Raw genomic sequence first — 17,764 nt, forward strand, 5'->3', positions numbered from 1 at the left:
ATCTCAGCAGGTGCAGGCAAGGAGCTGTGTCCTTCTGCAATGCCAGGGTCCTGCTGCAATGCCAGGGTCCAGGCATGCTGCCAGGAGTGTGTCCTGTTTCACCACAAACCTTGCAGGACTCTGGCACTGGACCCACATTTTGCAGTAATCATGTCACCCCAGGGATGTCCCTCTGCTGTGGGGACACACTCTCCTGTCAACCCTACAGACGTGGCAGGTCTGGAGTTCTTGAAGTGTTTGCAAAAAGAGCTGCTGACTGCTTCTACAGGCTATCCTTTGCTCACTTTTTTGTTTGCCTTATCAAGAAATTACGTCTTACCTGTCTGACACTATTTTTGTCCTCTAGACATGACTTTTTCTCTTTGAAGGAGCCTCTCTGTTTTGAATAACCTCTGGCCCTGGTGGTTATTCCTGCTGCTTTGCCTCTACCTTTTGATACCAGGAGCTCTGAAGGGCTGCCTTAGCTCTTTGCAGGATTGCTGGACACTGTGACCATGCTGCTTAATCTGTTTCCTCATTTCCACATATTTCCCCTTTTTGATGCTGATTAAGATATCCCTGGACTTTTCAGTCTTTGGTACTTATGCAATGTCATGGAAACAAAGCGTGTTTTGGCTGTGACCAGCAGGCAGCCCTTTCCTGGGAACATGCTTGGGCCATATTTCCTGCACAGAGCTCAGTTCCCCATCTTCCTCCCAGTCTCGTGGTGCATGTGGAAAGCCACACACTGACACCTTGCTCGGTGCTGCAAACCGGTCATAAGAGTTCTTGAAGGCCAACAGCAGTAGCACTATTCCCTGCCCCTTTCTTTCATTTGGGATTTCTGTTCCCAAAGGTGTATCCATGATGCAAAGAGGTCTGCATCCTTCCTCTGAAGCAGGGGCCCCATCACTGGGGCCATACCTTGGAGAATCACAGAATCACAGAATCACAGAATCACAGAATCACAGAATCACAGAATCACAGAATCACAGAATCTCAGAATCTCAGAATCTCAGAATGAGCTGTGTTGGAAAGGACCCACATGGATTATCAAGTCCAAGTCTTTGCCATGCACAGGACTTCCCCAGGAGTCACACCATGTGCCTGAGAGCACTGTCCAAACTTCATGAGCTCTATCAGGCTTGGTGGTATGTACACTTCTCTGGGGAGCCTGTTCCAGTACACAACACCCTCTGGGTGAGAACCTTTTCCTAATATCCAACCTAAACCTTCCCTGACACTTCAGGCCATTCCCTCGGGTCCTGTCACTGGGCACTACAGAGAAGAAATCAGTGTCTGAAATGTCTTCTGCCTGCAGCTGGAAGTCAGTGCTCACACCCACACGTGCTCCTCCCCAGGAGTGGCATCCTGCCCTCCCCTCTGCAACACCTGCAGCTGCTGGTGCCAGACCAGCCCTTGCCCCAGGAGCATCCCAGCCAGGGAAAAAGGGCCCTGGGCCATGAAAGCTGCTCATGGGCAATGCTGCCACAGAAGTTCACTCAGAGGAGCCTGGTGGGTTTCAGTGTACAGCTGGAGGCACTGAGGCAGAGAGGGAGTCAGTGAAGGGCCCAGGGGAGGAAGTCAGTACAGCAGGGACCAGTTTCACTGCTGAGCCCCAGGATGGGGCTGCAAGAGCAGCACTGTCCTTCCTCCAGATGGAGGGGAACCAGGCTGTGCCCCAGTGCCAGCCCAGCCTCAGCCCTCCTGGCCTGCTGCCACAAGCAGGATCTCACTGACCAGGGACCTGGGAAGTGGCTCCTGTGGCTCCTGAGGCAGTTCAGGGAGATGTCCTGTCCCCAGGCTTGGCTGCAGCTAGGCTGGCCCAAAATCTGGATGTTCAGATGTTTTGAGGTCACACACAGCTCCCAGGGGTTAATATGAGCTTGAACTTTTGTTTTATGATCCCAAACTAATGGCCACAGATGTGCCAGAGTCACCTGCATGCCCATCCCCAGCCTGGCAGCCCCTGCCCATCATGGCTCAGCTGCTGAATGGAAATTTGTGGGATTTCAAATGTTCAGGGATGGGGCAGGACTGGATGGGCCTTCGAGTAACTTGGTCTTGTGACTGGTATTCCTGCCACAGTAGTGGGGGTGGGACTAGATGATCTTTAATGTCCCTTCCAAACCAAACCATTTTTTGATTATATGAATTATGTGCGTCACTGTATGTTGCACACTTACGGTCTGAGCATGGGATCTGGCTGCCAGGAGGGGTACGGGAAGGAAAGGCATTCCCTTCTCCCTTCCAGTATATATCAGGCTTTTCCATTGGACACGTGTTCCAGAGTTCCTTCAGCACTGACATCCAGGGTCCATGGTCAGCCACTGTGACCTGAGGATGTGCCAGGGCCTGATGACCTGGGCAGAGAAAGTCCAAGGAGGTCTGCTAGGATACCCCAGCACTTGACACCAGCAGGTCCCCCCACTCTCATCTGGCACCTGTCCCTCAAATTTTCATGTCCATCTGGACTCCCACTGCACCCTAAATCTGCCCCAGCCCTGCTGTCACCCCATGACTTTACTCCTGCCACCACAGGAGTGGTGAGTCACCCCCCCAGCTTCTGTACCATGCAGAGCAGATTCCTGTACCATGAAACTGGGCTCCTTTTTGCATCCCACATGATGAATCTCCGCTCTCAGGGTTCACTTACTGAGCTCAGCGCTTCTTTGCTAAGACCTGCTTTGAGATCTGAAAGGAAGCCAGGAGCAGCTTTTCTGAGCAGCAGGCTCAGAGATACCTGCAGTGAGCAGGAGAGGAGGACACTGCTGCTGCCCAGGTATCATGAGACAGGCAGGACTGACTGCATCTTGCTGCTGGTCCAGAGCTGCCCCTGGCCTGGCTCTGTACCTCAAGATGTATGAGATGCCTCAACCAGCAGAGTCCCCAGAGAACAGGAGCCCCCACGATGAGTATCTACAGACACCCAGTGTCTTTTCTTCCTGCTTAGCATGACCCTGACAGAGCTCATAGGCCCATGTCCCCATCAGGATCCTTGCTGACCCTCCAGGATCAGGCCACCAGCAGGGTCACCCAGTCACAGCTCCAGTACTGCCCCGTGTCCCAGTGTCCCTTACACATTGCTGCGCACTTCCAGCCCTGCAGGATTCATGGGCTTCGTGCCCTGTGGCCAGTTCCTTGTTGGCACAGGCTATCTGATAGCCCTCAACCTGTATCTGCTTTAGCCAGATGACCCCAAAGAAGTCCTCAGCAGCTGCAAGTTCCATAGCAGCAATCCCAAATCCAGCCTCTGACACCTTAAACCACCCCTCTGTGCCTCCCCTGCATCCAAGACTACCCCAGGACCCAGGGAGCTGCTCAGTGTCAGAGCCCACAATGCAGGCAGCTGGAAATCCCCTTTCCTGCCCCAGGGCTGACTCGGCACCCTGGGGCTGCTGTTTGCCAGCACATGGTTCCCTTCCTCATTGGGCCAGCCAGTGCATGCAGGGAGAGCTGCCTGGCTCCATGGAACTTGTGAACAGCCCTGACCATTGCCCCTCTGAGAGCTTAAATCAAAGAAGCTCATGTACAGACCCTGGCAGCTCTGTAGTGCTCCCAGCCAGAACAGGGGTTTATGTTTTGGATTTTTTTCAGCAGTTTTGATGCACTGCACATGTGCAGATCAATTGTCCACGTGGATGCAGCAAACTCTGAAGTGGTGCTCTTGCAGCGAAGGCTGGAGTCACAAGCAGAGTTCTTCCCCTTCTCCTTTTGAGCTGCTGAGAGGTAAAGAGGCAACTCTTGGGCTTCATTTGAGTCTAAGTTTAGAATTCCTTGTGAGTGACCCACAGCCACTGAAATTCATGGCCAGGTTGTCCCAGGCTATGGGCCACAGCCCACAACCCCTCCTTCACCTTCCCATGACCCAGAAGAAGCAGATTCCAGGCTGAGATGGTGTGATGTCCTGTCTGAAACCTGCTTGGGTCCCTGCAAGCAATGCACAAGGAACCCCAAGACATATCATCATCTGTAGTGCCCACTCCCCCCACCCCTCAGGCCTGAACTGGCAGGTATGTCCTCCTGAAGGTCTGGTGTAGGCTGTGGGGAGTGCAGGAGGAAGCACAGCACAGGTGACCCACAGACCCTCCACAGGGATGCGCTGAAATGAGAAGTCTGGGTAGCAGGGGGCTCAATCAGCACCTTTTTTATTAATATGCATCATAAATAAAGAAATAAATAAAGGCGAGACACCTCATTCTAACAGGGAAATACAAATTAAATATGGTGCAACATCCGCTAAGCGATGTACAAGCAGGAGGTAACCTAGCAAGACCAGAGCCCCTTGCCATGGTGAAGCCAGCCCAGGCACGATGCTGTGAACAGCGTCAAGCTGGCCATGGCACCAAATACTGGCATGGCCTTTCATTAACACTGTTCCCCACCTGACAGGCAGGTGAAGATCCCCACTACAGCAGGCGGCATGAACATGGCAAGGAAGGGGTTGACTGGCATTGCCTCTACCAAGGACCCCAGGACCTCCAGTATCCCCTTGTGTTTGTGCACAACACTTATCCCCCCCACCCCACGGCACTGCTCAGCAAGACCAGAAACCCTGTGCCAAAGGGAGCACCACCCCTCCCTCCCCAGGCTCCCCAGCTCCCTCTAGGAGCACCCCCAATCTACTTGATGGGAGCACTGCCCCCAAATCCCTAGCCCAGTCAGGGACCCTGCCCTCATTCCCTCCCCTCCAGTGCCTCTCCACTGAGCATCCCAGGGCTTCCCAGGCACTGGTTCCCTGCTCAGTGTGGAGGGCACAGGGCCTCCCCCCAAAGCACCCATCTCTGCACAGGGTGGCACTACCCATCCTGGACCTACATAACACTGAACAACCTTCCTCACAACCCCACACACCCCTTTGCTCCACACTCACACATGCCCTGTCCCCCTCCCCTGGCTGTGGCCACGCACAAACCCAGCCCTGCAGTGTGGCACTGCCAGGCCACTTGTCCTGGGACAACCCACCGGGAACAGCACCCTAGGACAGGGATGCTCTGGTGTGGGGGAGCCCACCTTGCAGTGCCCCAGTAAACACAACCCATCAGCCCAGCCTCGCAGGGACCCTGCCAACACAGGGTGCTCCCACCCCTGTGGCTGAGGATGCCAGGGATGCTGGAGGCCGCAGACTACACTGCCACCCCCAGGGTGCCAACATCCTGCGCCCTCCAGCATCCAACAGCTGGGCAGCAGGACAACGCTGCCCCGGCAGGGACTGCTGGGGTTCCTGTAATGAACAAGTCCATGGCCTGTGGGTGCTGGAGACAGTGTGGGGCGGAGGGGGGGGTCAGGCGGTCCCTGGTGTGGCTGCATGCATGGCGATGCCTGGCAATACGAGGTGCAGCTCGCAGAAGACCCCGGGGCGGGTAAGTTGGCCTTTGGCAGCTGCACAAGGAGGAGCAAGAAGGAACCACCTACGGTTACTGTATTCTGTAATGGCAGGAAAGGTAAGAAACTAGCAAGAAGCTGTGTTTGTTCCTCTGTCAAGGTAGGCTACCCCAGAGGATCCTCATCAGCCCAGGGAACTGTGCTTGGCCTCCCAAACGTGTCAATAGTCCTCGTCCTCAGGGTGGGTGACGTACATAATGGGCACCAGTCCCTTCTCGGAGCCGAGGCTGCACTGCAGCCAGTCACCATCCACCTTGGAGATGACCTGCAGAATATCCCCTTTGTTGAAGCTCAGTTGTCCCGCCTCGGTGGCAATGTGATGGCAGAGAGCTTTCACCTCACTGCAGAAGGAAAGTAGGGTTAGCTCACCTCAGGATACTCACCCCACCCAGAGACCACCACAGGCCCAGAGGAGAGAGGAAAACATCTCCTGCTTCCCTCCCCAGCCAGGCTCCCAGCTGCTCCCCCAACTCCCCATCACCTGCAGATTGTGGAGCTGTGGTGGAAGGATGCAGAAGCTGCATCACTGCCCCAAACCATTCTCTGGTCCATGTCTATGAAGAAGGCCAGGCAAACTGCCACAGTGCCACCCTCAACCTCCCACATTCCAGCACCTGCAGGATTGTCCCCTTGGTGTCACTCACTAGGTAGGGTGAGGAGACATCCCCTGGGCTGGTCGTGCCACAGCCGGTGCCTCAGGTGGTTCTGGATGGGGAGGGTCTGGCTCTGGGGCCGCCTCACGCCACATGCTAGCCCCAACTGTCTGGGCCACCAGCTGGAACACAGACTTGTCCAAGCTCAGCCAGCCGGAGGGCAACCTGGAAGGAGGAGAGGGGAGCAGTCAGTGGCAGGAAAGTACACCCACAGAAGAACAGAGGAAACAGAGCAGCTGTTCTCATGGCAAGGTCACACCTTAGGTTTGGCTAGAGGTTTGGCTTCATGCACGAAGTGCACTGCTAGGCAGTGCCCCAGGTCTCCAGGTGGGGAGGGCTCAGGTGTAACACCACAGCCTGGAGTGGGAAGGACATTTCCAGTGGTCATTTTTAGGAGCAGTAAGGGTATACAGAGGGAGAGGTAGTACAGAGACATCTCAGCTACTGGGAGCAACTTCATGCCTCCCCCTCACCTGTTGTAAGCAACAGGGTAATGGCTCCATGTTCTGTTCTCAACATCTGGTTTTGGGAGGGATGAGATGATGATGAGGCCATGTAGCAGGGTTTAAATGCCAAGGCAGTGATAGAGCTCAGGCAAAAGAGGAAAGCCTATGAGATGGACTGAGCAAGGGTATGGGAGGAATTAAGGCAGGCTGGGAAGACTGAGCAGGGTTACAGACCCTTGATGTCCCACCACAGTGTAGCCCAGCAGTAAGTTCTTGGCCTGACTTCCACCTGTACTCCAGGTTAACCAGCCCTCCTCAGCCCCAAACCACTCCTGCCCTTACCTGTTTGGTTGCCTGGGCTCTTTCTGTACCTTCCTGGACCCAAACAAGTGTCCCCACTTGATGGGTTGGCTGCTCTCTGATGCACTGGTGCTGCTGTCCTCTTGGGGGGCTGCTGCTGCTGCTGCTGCTCTTTGCTGAGCCTCCTTCTCCTTGCTGCGCTTTAGCTCTGTAAGCACGGAGTCTGGGGGGCTGCCCATCCAGAAGGGCCAGCTCCGTTCCTTCACCTCTTCGCCGACCACTACCTGCTGGGGCTTTTCTAAGGGCTCTTCCAAAGCTTCAGGACTTGGCTTGCTGGCTGCCTTGGGCCTCTCCTCCAAGATGCCCTCAGCAATGGGACAAGCCTCTGCACCCTCCACCACCCCTTCTCGGGGAGGTGGTGCCTTGTGGGTCTCCACTGACCGGGGTGCAGGATTCAAAGCCGCCTTCTTCTTCTCAGAGCGGATGAACTTTGAGCCTTCAGCTGAGCTCTCAATGTAAATCTGAGAGGTCTGCATGAGCTGGTACCACCAGCCTGCCTGCTTGTCCTTCTTCCCCTCCCACGTGCTCTCTCGCAGCTTGCTCTGCTCTTCCTCCCTGTCACCTTCTCCACAGGAGGCCCCCACTCCCTTGACCCTCTTCTCACTCACAGCTTGCTGTGGGCTGTGCCCTGGTGAGATGTCACCATCTCTGGCACCCCCTTGGCATGTTTCAGGGGCGGTGCTGCAGCCATCAGGATCCTCACTGCTGCCCCGGGTCCGCATCAGCTGCAGGGTGGAGTGCACAGAGAGCAGCAGGTCCTGTTTCACACGCAGCAGCTCCTTTTGCTGCTGCTGCTCTTTGCCCATCTGCATCAGGTGGTGCTCGAAGAGGAGGTCTAGGTTGAAGGGCAGCAGGGAGAGAGGCTGGAGCAGGAGCAGGAGCTCCTCAAAAAGAGGCTGGCACACACTGTGAGACAAGCACAAGAAGCCCACTGGCTGGTAGTGTGCCAGGATGATGTCTGTAGGAAAACAGACATTAATTAGACGAGATGCTCTTGCCACCATTGCCAAGCCATTGTGAAGCTGCTGAAGCTATGAGGAAAGGAGATGAACACTGGATTTTGGTCACAGTGTGAGGCTCAGGCCTGGGTCAGGGAGCAGAAGATGCTCTGTGACCTCTCAGCAAAGTGCCCCAGAGAAAGATTTCCAGTTGTACCTGCAGCCAGGACTTGCCTGGCAGACTATCGACCCAGATGACCTCTGCCACCAAATGCCACGGAAGTAGGATGGGAATAAAGAGCACCAAAGGGTTGGCACATGTGAAAATCCTATTCTTCAACTTCTGGAGATGCACAAGGAACTGCAGATATGGCCTGTACAGATAGAGGTGTCAGGGGCAGCTGAAAACGGTCTTTCCAGGGACCTGTCAGGGATGAACTGTGGGTCTCAGCAGAGAATGAATTAGCATTTCTATCTGTAGCACTAACTGTTCACTTGATTTGACCACATCTGCACTACCCCTCTGTCCTGCTTTATTGTCAGGTCTCACTACCAGGGAGAGAGCTGGGAAAGGGATTTGTGACCCAAGCCCAGCAAGGTAACAAATCTACACCACAGGCAGGACTTTCTTATCTCCAACCGCTCCACTTAGCTCTCATCACCCTGACAACCTCAGCTTTTGCTCACACTTCCAGCTCTTAATGATGGCTTGAAATAGGTAGTTGTCTTCTGCTTCAGAAAGCCAGAATAAGCACAAACCCTATTCTATTCTATTCTATTCTATTCTATTCTATTCTATTCTATTCTATTCTATTCTATTCTATTCTATTCTATTCTATTCTATTCTATTCTATTCTATTCTATTCTATTCTATTCTATTCTATTCTATTCTATTCTATTCTAACAGATACATCCAGTAAAATACACTTTTTGTATGTCAGGTTTTCCTTTCCATTTCTTCCTATTTTCTGTGCCTGAAAAGTTTCAGGTAAATGTGCACATCTCCAGGCATACAAAACAGTCAGGCACTGGGCAGGGAGTACAGAAATTGTGGGGGAGGCTTAGATCTGATCTCCTGCAGGTAGACTGAGGGATCAGCACTGATAGCCTTAGGTACTAGCTGCAGGTGGGAAGGAGAATGGAAGTCCAGGTTCAGGTGGAAGGAGCTGCATGGTGCTTGGACTTCCAGCTGGGATTTCCCTGCTACATTAAGACTGCATATAGCTTAGTCCTTCAGCTCAGGGCAGAGAAGAGCAGCCCAAGCTGAGAGAGCAACAAGAAAAACACATTTCCATCCCATGCTCTATTTGTGTGCAGAGTTTGGCTCCCACTGCAGCCCACAGCCTTCAGGCTCTTACCTTCATGGTTGTAAAGGTGGTTGAACCAGAACTCCAAGGACCGGATACTGCAGGAATGGAAAATTAGCAGGGTGAGAAAGAAACAGTGAAAATCTATTCACTCCATTCATCCTCACTGTTCTGCCTCAAGAAGTGTGTCTGGAAAAGGGCATTTACAGAGCATGAGCTTGTGAACCTCAGGGAAAGGGCAGTGGCTGGATCCCATGAGCATGCTCTGATCACAGACACTCAGCCTGCCACTGAATGTCTACATGGCTTTACCTGTGTGACTGTAACCCCAAACAACCATGTTACCAGCAGGATTCCTCACTGCTGTGCTCCTATATCCTTGATAGAGCTTTGTTTTGCTGAGAAGAGGCTGCTGTGGAAGAGGCAAATGATCTACAAAACTAAGATGAGTGCTGGTGGCTCAGCCTGAATAATGCCAGTATCCTGTGCCAGTGACCCAGGCTAGGGATAGGCTCACCCTGTGTAGGAAGAGTAGGGCAGAGGTTGTTCCTGACTGGAGTTCTGCAACATCTGAAGATCTTGGGAACTCTGTTGCCACTGCCAGGGCTCCTGCTGACCACCAGAGAGGAGCGGGGAAACACAATCCTAGCAGTGCTTATACCTTCATCCTCAAAAACATATTGCTACCTTCCTCTGTTAAACACAGCAGAGTGTGCACACTCCTTATCCAAACCAGAAGGGCCAGTCTGGAGTCCTGGACCAGGCCAATTTCTCCTTCAGAGTCTCATCCCTTAGGATCCACTGCAGCTCCAGGAAACAGTGGTTTAAAGATGAATTTCCAAGAGTGATATATTATGTCTAACCTCATATGAAGCTGTACAGACAGAGTTCTCACACCTGATGTTTTGGGGCTAAAACAGACTCTCCCTGTTCTCCAGGTGGCTACAGTCACTCATTCTAAGCCCTGACCTGGAAGGAGTTTCCTGAGGCTTACAGCTTCTTCTCTCCCTTGCCTACTTCTGGGAAGCAGCTTCCCAGATTCTTAGTTTTTTTCATGGTCAACAGTGCCTGCCTGTGGTCAAGGACCAACAGCTGCTGCCAGCCCTGGACAGGGACGTGCAGCCACCCCAGGGGTTCTGCTTACTTGAGGAGGCCGAAGATGAATGCGTTGAACCTCATGGTGTGGTTGGTGAGCTCTGTGTACTGGCTGATCTTGCTGTAGAGGCTGTGCAGCAGCTTTGTAGAGGGGCCTGTGGTGAGAAGCAAATTGCTGAGATTAGTTGTGGTGTGCAAAGCCTCACAGAGAGCAGAGGATGGAGCATCAAGGCAAATCAGACATTGTCTGGGTGTCCATGTCTGTGTGTTCACTGCCCCTCCACCACACAACGTGAGCTTGCTCCATACCAACAGTTAGTCTACACATGGGAGATGGGCTGTGATCCATCACAGACCACCACTCCAAAACTCTGGGAGAGTTCCATTACCACAAGGATCTGCCTCCCACACTTCAGTGACAATCACAGCCATTGGCTCAAAATCAGCATGTAAAGAGAATACTGTGGTCTGTGCTTATAATTTAGGGTGTCTGCAATCATAGAGATAACTGCAGAGCTGTAGATTTGCCAGAATCAGGCTATGATTCTCCCCAGTATAATGCAGAAACCAATGTGGAATTAATTTTCTGGGAGTTTGTTTATCCCTTTTTTTATTGGTTTGGCCTGTTACGGGAGAATTTGCAAATTTCAGGGGAAATGACAAGAAATACTTGGTCAGAGTAGTGCAGTGTCTCTCCTTTCTTGCAAGACAAGGTCAATGTGCACTCTGCTTCATGTAGGAAAATGGGTGTTTTGCACTCCCATCCTTAGAGCCAACCTTCCCCAGCACATCCCAGCCACAACTACCACTGCACTGGGCACTGCTGCACAACACCCATACCTAGCTGGGTGGACGCCTCCACCACGCTCCAGGGGATGTTCCTCCTCTGGCCGATGATCATGTCCAGGACATAAGCCTTGAGCCCATCACTCAGAATGTCCCGGACAGCTGGGCACAGGTATTTCAGGATGAGATGCCCCACATTGGGGCTCACAGAGCTGTTCCCAAGCTTGGCCTAAAGGGCAAGAGGCAACAAGGAGAGTGTTGGCAACTGTTTTCAAGGCACAGATGCATGGAAAACGCTCAGCCCCACTTGCCTACTACAGACACTCAGCAAGCAACATCCAGGCTCAGCAGCTCCTTGAACATGCAGGGTCTTTGTTTTCACTCCTGATGCTTCAGACACCAGTTCTGGACTGCTCTGTGCAAGCTCTTCCCCAGGCTGGGAAGAGGGAAAAAGAATATCCCAGCTTGGGAAGAGGATATACCAATTAGAAAGGATGTCTAGTTCTCCCAAAAGGGATAACAAGGCTCTTCTGCTGGAGGAAGAAAAGAGCTGGGGATATTCTACTGCTTTAGATTTTCTTGTAGCTAATTTTGGAGCAGGAAGCACCAAGCCACATAGAACTACCAGCACTGAGGGGTCAAGGAACACTTAACTCAGTGACATGTCAAGCTCAAGCTCCTAGGGATTACTATAAATAAACAGATGAGGACAAAATGGATCAGACTGAGGTGAAGAGGAAGCGCCAGCAAGAGCAGGGACACATTCTACTGCTTACAGTCTTTGATCTGCCAAGGGGTCTATCCAAATGGGTCAGGCAATGGTGTTCAGGGCACAGATTTTACCAGCTGAGCTGGAATTATACTGACCAGTTGGCACAGGTTCACAAAAGCCCTCAACTGAAACTGAACTTGGCTCAGGAATAATCCTGTCAGATCCACTGAGCACAGCAGCAGCAGGGATGGATGCTGCCTTTTGACAGGTGAATGCTCAGCCCCTGACACACTGATGCATAAAGAAACCTGAGGTTAAAACCAGAGCATCAATCAAACACAGTCTGATAAGCAAAGTATGGGGGAATGTTGCAATTATTTCCCAAATGTACACTGCAAGAACTGGAAATTCACAGTGAAGCCCTAAAAAAACACGGGAATCTCAACAGCTCCAGTTGTGTTGCACAGCAATCTCTGCATCAGCAACAGCCGTAATTAGGGGAAAATTACACTGGGCTCTGAGATAAGATTGAATGGTTTTGGAATCTGTCCCAGTCAGGTTTCTCCTTGGGGACGGCATGCCAGAGGAGTTGTCATGTCCAAATAGTGTCACATTGCTGCCCAGAGTCACCTGACAGAAGCCAAGCATTCAGCATTGAGAGGAGACACCACAAACATGCTGGGTGTCACAGGACTGCAAACAATGCCTGGTACAAACACCAGCAAAACTGCTCTGCTTCTGTGTTATTCCAGAAATGGGGGATGAGGGAGCACAGGCCAAAGACAGCCAGCCCCAGGGCAACTGAGATGCACTTCTGTGTTATTCCAGAAATAGGAAATGAGGGGAGCACAGGCCTAAGACAGCCAACCCCTCAGATGTACTCTGAGTGCTCTGAAGTATTCATGGTAAGGGTTACCAACTGGTAACCCTTCATGGGCGTCACCAACTGCCCCAGGTGGGCGAAGTCTGATGCACTTTTTTATCATTACTAAGCCCTGTGAGATGCTGAGGGATGGGGAACACTGCACTGTGCCCTGGCACCAGTGCCAGGCCAGAGTCATGAGGGACATGTGGAGGAGGGAGACACATCTCTCCACTCTGTGAGAAAAACGAGCTGGTGTGCTGCATCCAACAGAAGGGCATCTGGTCTGGTGTTTTTTCTTATAAATAGCCACAGTTAATACATAAAAAAGAGTTAAGCCAGAACAAACATACATAATACTTGCTCTTTATACTTCCACAGCCTACAGCCACTTCCAACTCAGAGTTGGAAGCTGGACATTATTCCTATAAGTTTAGTAAACATCAGTGAATTTTCCTTGTATTTTTCTGATCTTCCTTTAAATACATGTACTTACTGCATCATGCAGCAGGAATTGTCACAGATTTACTATCTGCCACACAGTGTGCCATCACCTTTGTTTGATTTATTATTGGTACTCCTCCCTTTGTTAGATAACCTGCAGTTTTTGACTAGAGAGGGAAATGGAGAGGCAATCTTGCTCTGTACTCTCCTTACTACTCAGAATGGAGTTGGATGCAAGACATACCTTCACCCCCGGATCCCTGCTGGTTCCAAAGTGAGCCACAATCAGGTCAACAGCAGTGTTGATAGCCTTCACCAGAGCTAGAGGAAAACAACAGGTCAAAGAGCTGCCTGAGGGGCTACTGGGACAGACCCTTGACAAAACACTCCTTGAAGTAATCAGCCAGGGGCATTGCAAGCCCATGTCTACACACAAACCCTCTCTGCCAAAAAACATGCAGAGACTCTCCTAAATCCTCACCAAAACTCTCCCTGTTGTTCCAGCACTCACCTGTCAGCCTGCCAGTAGGACAACCTCTCAATGCTCCCAAGGGACAGGGACCATCACCTCCACACCCCATGCCCTAGGCAGCAGAGATGGGGTCTGAGGCAATGTGTCTTTTGCTGCCTTGATGCCACAGGGTGGCAGGGCAGAAGCCTTGCACTTGGCAAGTTCTGTCATGGCTTTCAGTAACAAGCCAGTGGTGTGTAATCTGTCATCTGCACCAGGATTCTGTGAGAACAGAACTGGAACAGAAGGGAAAGCTGCCACCTGGTACTGATGAGCCCAGAGCTGGCAAAGGTGTGGGAACCTTTCTGCACATTCCTTGCCTCTGAAATGATAACAAACCAGCTGTCAAATCCTGCCAATCCTGCCTCTAGCATGGATCCCACCACAGCTGTATCTTGTTCTGCTCTCAGGTACCTTCTCCCTGCTTTTTATATGATTGATACAATCTTAAATTACTTATGTAGGACTGAATGGACTTTTTACCTAAATTACAAAATCTCAGGTCAGCACATCTGCAACATCACACAGATACACACAGGTCTACCTTTGTAAATAGAGCCTGGGGTGGCAGCATGCCCTGCCTTAGGGTCACACTCCTATGCCTGTCTGCTCTCTCTGCCCATTCTTGTGCACCTAAGAGCCTTTCTAATCTTATTTCCTCCGTGGCACATTGCATGGTCCACCAGAGATACATGGACTCACCCTTCTTCTGCAGCAGGTCGATGGAGATGGACTCCGTGTTGCCATCTGGGGAGAGACAGAACTCAGCAGGGGGTTTCTCCGCTAGGGAGAAGTAGTCAGGGAAGAAGTCATTGTAGGTAAGCTGGAGTTGCCTCATAGACTGTCCTGCAGGGACAAGACAGAGGGGACAAGGATCAGCCCCAGTTCTGCACACCAAAGCCTCTTCTGTGCTGTCTGCTTTCCCCAGAAGCAAGCTGCACCAGTAGCAGTCCTCATGCCAGCCTGTCCTCTGCTGGGACAGCAAGGCTACAGGCTTGTTGCTACCCCAGCAGTGGTTTGCAATGTGTGCCTGCACAGCTGATCCCCACAGCCTACCCAATATCCACCTCCAGCTTGACTGGGGGCCCACAGGCTCTGGAAGATGCTGTGGGACATTCACTCTCACGGGCTGGCGCTGAGGAAAAACCTTGCTGCACCAGACTCCCCATGCTGCTGCAAGCAGAGGCAGAGTCAGCACAGAGAAAATCATTGCTTGTCACACACAGGTGTCCACAGACAACAGACTGCATGTTTGCTGCCTGTTCTCTGGGATGGCCTCTGTTTCCAAGGGGTGACATCCATAGGAGCTCTCCCATGTGCTTGACTTCTACCTGTTTGACTTTGTGCTACGCATTTTCCCTTGAAGAAAGATGGAGAAACTGTTTGGGTTGGCAGAGTGAGGTATAAGGCTTTGAGGAATTCCCTCTATGGCTTGAGGTTAGCCTGTAGAATGCTTGTCCTCCCACAGACATACCACACTGTTCTCCCCACTGGAGTCTCAGAGGTTCAGTCAAAAGCAGCCTGCCCCTGTCAACCCTTCCTGCACATGTTTTGGAGGATGGGGAAGACCATAAGGGCAAAGCCTGGAGAAGATAGAGTCCTGTGAAGGTCTTTAGTGTTGTCAGCTGCCTCATGAAATCTACAGCTCAGCATCCAGCACAGGTCTGTGCAGATGGTCAGGCACCATAGGGCACAGACCTGAGCTCCCCAAGGGCCCCAGCTCCTGTGTCAGAGAAATTACAAGCTAACCACAGACCAGGAGCACCTACTGAGGTGTAAACGGGCTCTTGGGCCATTCACTTTGCCCTTCAGCCCGGCTCAGAGCTGGACCTGACTGCTCTCACCCCATGGAGAAGGAAGGTTCCACAAAGATTGGAACCAGTGAAGCAATTTTCACCTTCCTCTTGAACCCCCCAGCCCCCCTGTGAACAGAAGTATCATCCTTCCTGCTCTGAGCAGGCAGAACAGTGATGAATCCAAGCTTAGCCCAAGTTAAGAAAAGTCAACCTGAGCTCAAGGAAACCGAGCCTGAGTCCCAGGGTCACGTCCCAAGACCCCCCAGCGGAGAGGTGGTGCGCACCGTTCAGCTTGCAGTGGAAATGGCTGGTGCTGAGAGCGCCAGGGAGCTCAAAGGTGGGGTTGCCCCGGTTCAGCCGAGGCTCTTGCTGCCTCCTGTCCAGGCTGCCTGCTAAGCTGGGCAGCCCTGAAACGCGGTCCAGACCCAGGGGGTTCCTCCGCCTGTACTCCCGCCACTTCAGCGCTTGGGGGGAGAGGTGGTTCGCTGGGATGCCGCGGGCAGTGAGCACCAGACAGGATGACCAGAGCACACAGGAGGATGCGGAATGAAAACGGGAAGGGAGAGGAAGAGAAAGATGGAGGACAGAGAAAGAGAGACAGCACATTACTCAGAGGTCCAGCAGCATTTCAGGACATTAGCACATGCACATGGAGACAGGTGGAGGCCACTGCCTGGCAAAACAGGGCATGAGCTTGGGTGCCCTTGTGGCTGCAGGCACAGAGGCAGCAGGTTTGGGGTGCAAGCACCTGGCATGGGGTGCTGTAAGATCAGCAGCCCACACTGCCCTCTCTGGAGACACAATGTAGATTTGGGACTGGAAGGACATGCTCTTAGTATAGCCTTCCTGCAGCAATCAGATGCAATTTTATCCTGGTCTGTGGCTATAGGAAATGGTGGTACTACAAGGAGCAGCCACAGCTACAGGGAGCTGTAGATGCTCCAGACTAGCAGGTCCTGGAGGATGGGTACCTACCATTGACAGGCCGTATGCCCATGCTGCTCAGGGGACCAGAGCTGCTGGTCTCACTGCCACTTCTCCAGTGGGAATCTGCATGGCCTCGTACTCTGCTCATGGACATGCCACCCACTGAGAGGGGCGGGAGGGAAGCACTGTGGAGTCGGTATTCAGAGAGTGGTGGGCTTGGCTCCAGCGGGGCCTCCTTCTTGGGAATCAGTTTGGGGTTCTCCTTTTGCCTCAGGGTGTCAGCTTTGGTGGCTTTAGAGGGCTGCATGGCACTGACAGCGGGGGATGACCTTGTGGGAAGCAGGTTAGCAGAGATGGGGCAGGACCTGCTTCTTGGGGGCTGGCTGTCTTCAGCTCTCTCTGTGGTGGGTGAGGAAGAGGAGTCCACGCTTTGGAAGAAAGGCACGTTGCATCGCACAGGGGAGTAACTGCCCAGCGGGGATGGACGCGTTGTTTCGGGGCCAGGCTTCTTGATGCCCCCATCACCGCGCGAGGCAGCTCCGTCTGCTGAGCGCTGGCTCACGAGCGTGCCATGGGCCTGGCTCCCCGCCACCGCCGCCTGCTCTGCCGACGTGGCCAAGGCTGAGGACTGGGAACTGGAGATCTGCTGGCTGGCAGGCCGGCTGCTGGACAAGCTGTAGAGCTGGGAAAGGCTGGAGGCAAAATGGCTGTGCAGGGCACGTGCCTTGGGTGGCTTGCTGAAATGGTGCTGAAAAACAAAGGGCTGGATGGGCAGAGTTGTGGGACGTTGGTCCTTGCTGTAGCGTACCACAGGCTTGCTGTCTGTGCCACCACCTTCAGGGAGAGAAAGGGGAAGAAAGTGTGAGGATGGGCAGAGCAACAATTATCCTCAGCCAAGCAGAATACAGGCAAAAGGGAAAGTGTCCTCTGTTGCAGGAGGAAGAGGATGAGCTAGAGGCCAGTTACAGAGTGGTTCAAGTCTGAACTGGTTATGCACATCAAGAAAAAGATATGTGGCCCCAAGTGCAGAGTTTCCAGCTGTCTGGAAGAACAGAGCACTGAACCAGTACCTTGTCTGTCTTGGCTCACCAGCTTCACATTCTTTCCCAACCTCTTGCCCCCTGCACAGCACAAAGCCATGGGGTCAGGTGCCTGCTCTTGAGCTGCCTTTGCCCAAGCAGTACCACAAAGTCAAGGCCCAATACTTTGTGGTACAGATTTCTCATCCCAAAGGCTGTCCCCTCCCACATGCACTGTGGACTCGCACAGCCCAGCACAAGCATTACATGCAACAGCTCTGCAGCTCTGCATCCCACATCACAACATATTGGTGCTGTTGCCTCCCTTTCTCCCTCCCTCTCCTCTTCCTTGTGACTGTCCCCACTTCGGAACACAGAGCTTCCTTTATCCCCCTGCCTCTACCAGACCTAAACAGGACATTCCCAACATCCCGCCTCCAACCCTGGAAGGTGCCAGTCTGCTCCAGCAAATGATGTACTAGGATGTGCTGAGGGAGTGTGGTGGGCTGATCCACACATGTATGTCCCTCCCACTCCTGATGGG

General features: G+C 52.7%; 1 protein-coding gene across 31 annotated transcripts in view; it reads right to left on the reverse strand.

The window, feature by feature from the left end:
* Positions 1 to 4,111: 4,111 nt before the first annotated feature.
* The window catches only part of RUSC2 (RUN and SH3 domain containing 2), a 58,654-nt gene continuing 45,001 nt past the window's right edge, over positions 4,112 to 17,764 (reverse strand). For 17 of the 31 annotated variants that reach the window (XM_086868113.1, XM_086868104.1, XM_086868114.1 and 14 more), the window contains 9 exons: positions 16,250 to 17,035; positions 14,181 to 14,324; positions 13,212 to 13,288; positions 11,004 to 11,178; positions 10,213 to 10,318; positions 9,120 to 9,166; positions 6,806 to 7,781; positions 6,009 to 6,182; positions 4,112 to 5,705 (listed from right to left, as the gene is read on the reverse strand). In XM_086868113.1, the coding sequence (XP_086724239.1) occupies positions 5,525 to 5,705; positions 6,009 to 6,182; positions 6,806 to 7,781; positions 9,120 to 9,166; positions 10,213 to 10,318; positions 11,004 to 11,178; positions 13,212 to 13,288; positions 14,181 to 14,324; positions 16,250 to 17,035 (2,666 nt within the window). In that variant the 3' untranslated portion in view covers positions 4,112 to 5,524. Of the gene's footprint in view, positions 5,706 to 6,008; positions 6,183 to 6,805; positions 7,782 to 9,119; positions 9,167 to 10,212; positions 10,319 to 11,003; positions 11,179 to 13,211; positions 13,289 to 14,180; positions 14,325 to 15,558; positions 15,760 to 16,249; positions 17,036 to 17,764 lie in introns of all 31 variants that reach the window. The other 14 variants (XM_086868101.1, XM_086868097.1, XM_023944177.2 and 11 more) reach the window with 1 other exon arrangement.

The sequence above is a fragment of the Cyanistes caeruleus genome, chromosome Z, assembly GCF_971803275.1.
Source record: "Cyanistes caeruleus chromosome Z, bCyaCae1.hap1.1, whole genome shotgun sequence".
Classification (NCBI taxonomy): domain Eukaryota; kingdom Metazoa; phylum Chordata; class Aves; order Passeriformes; family Paridae; genus Cyanistes; species Cyanistes caeruleus.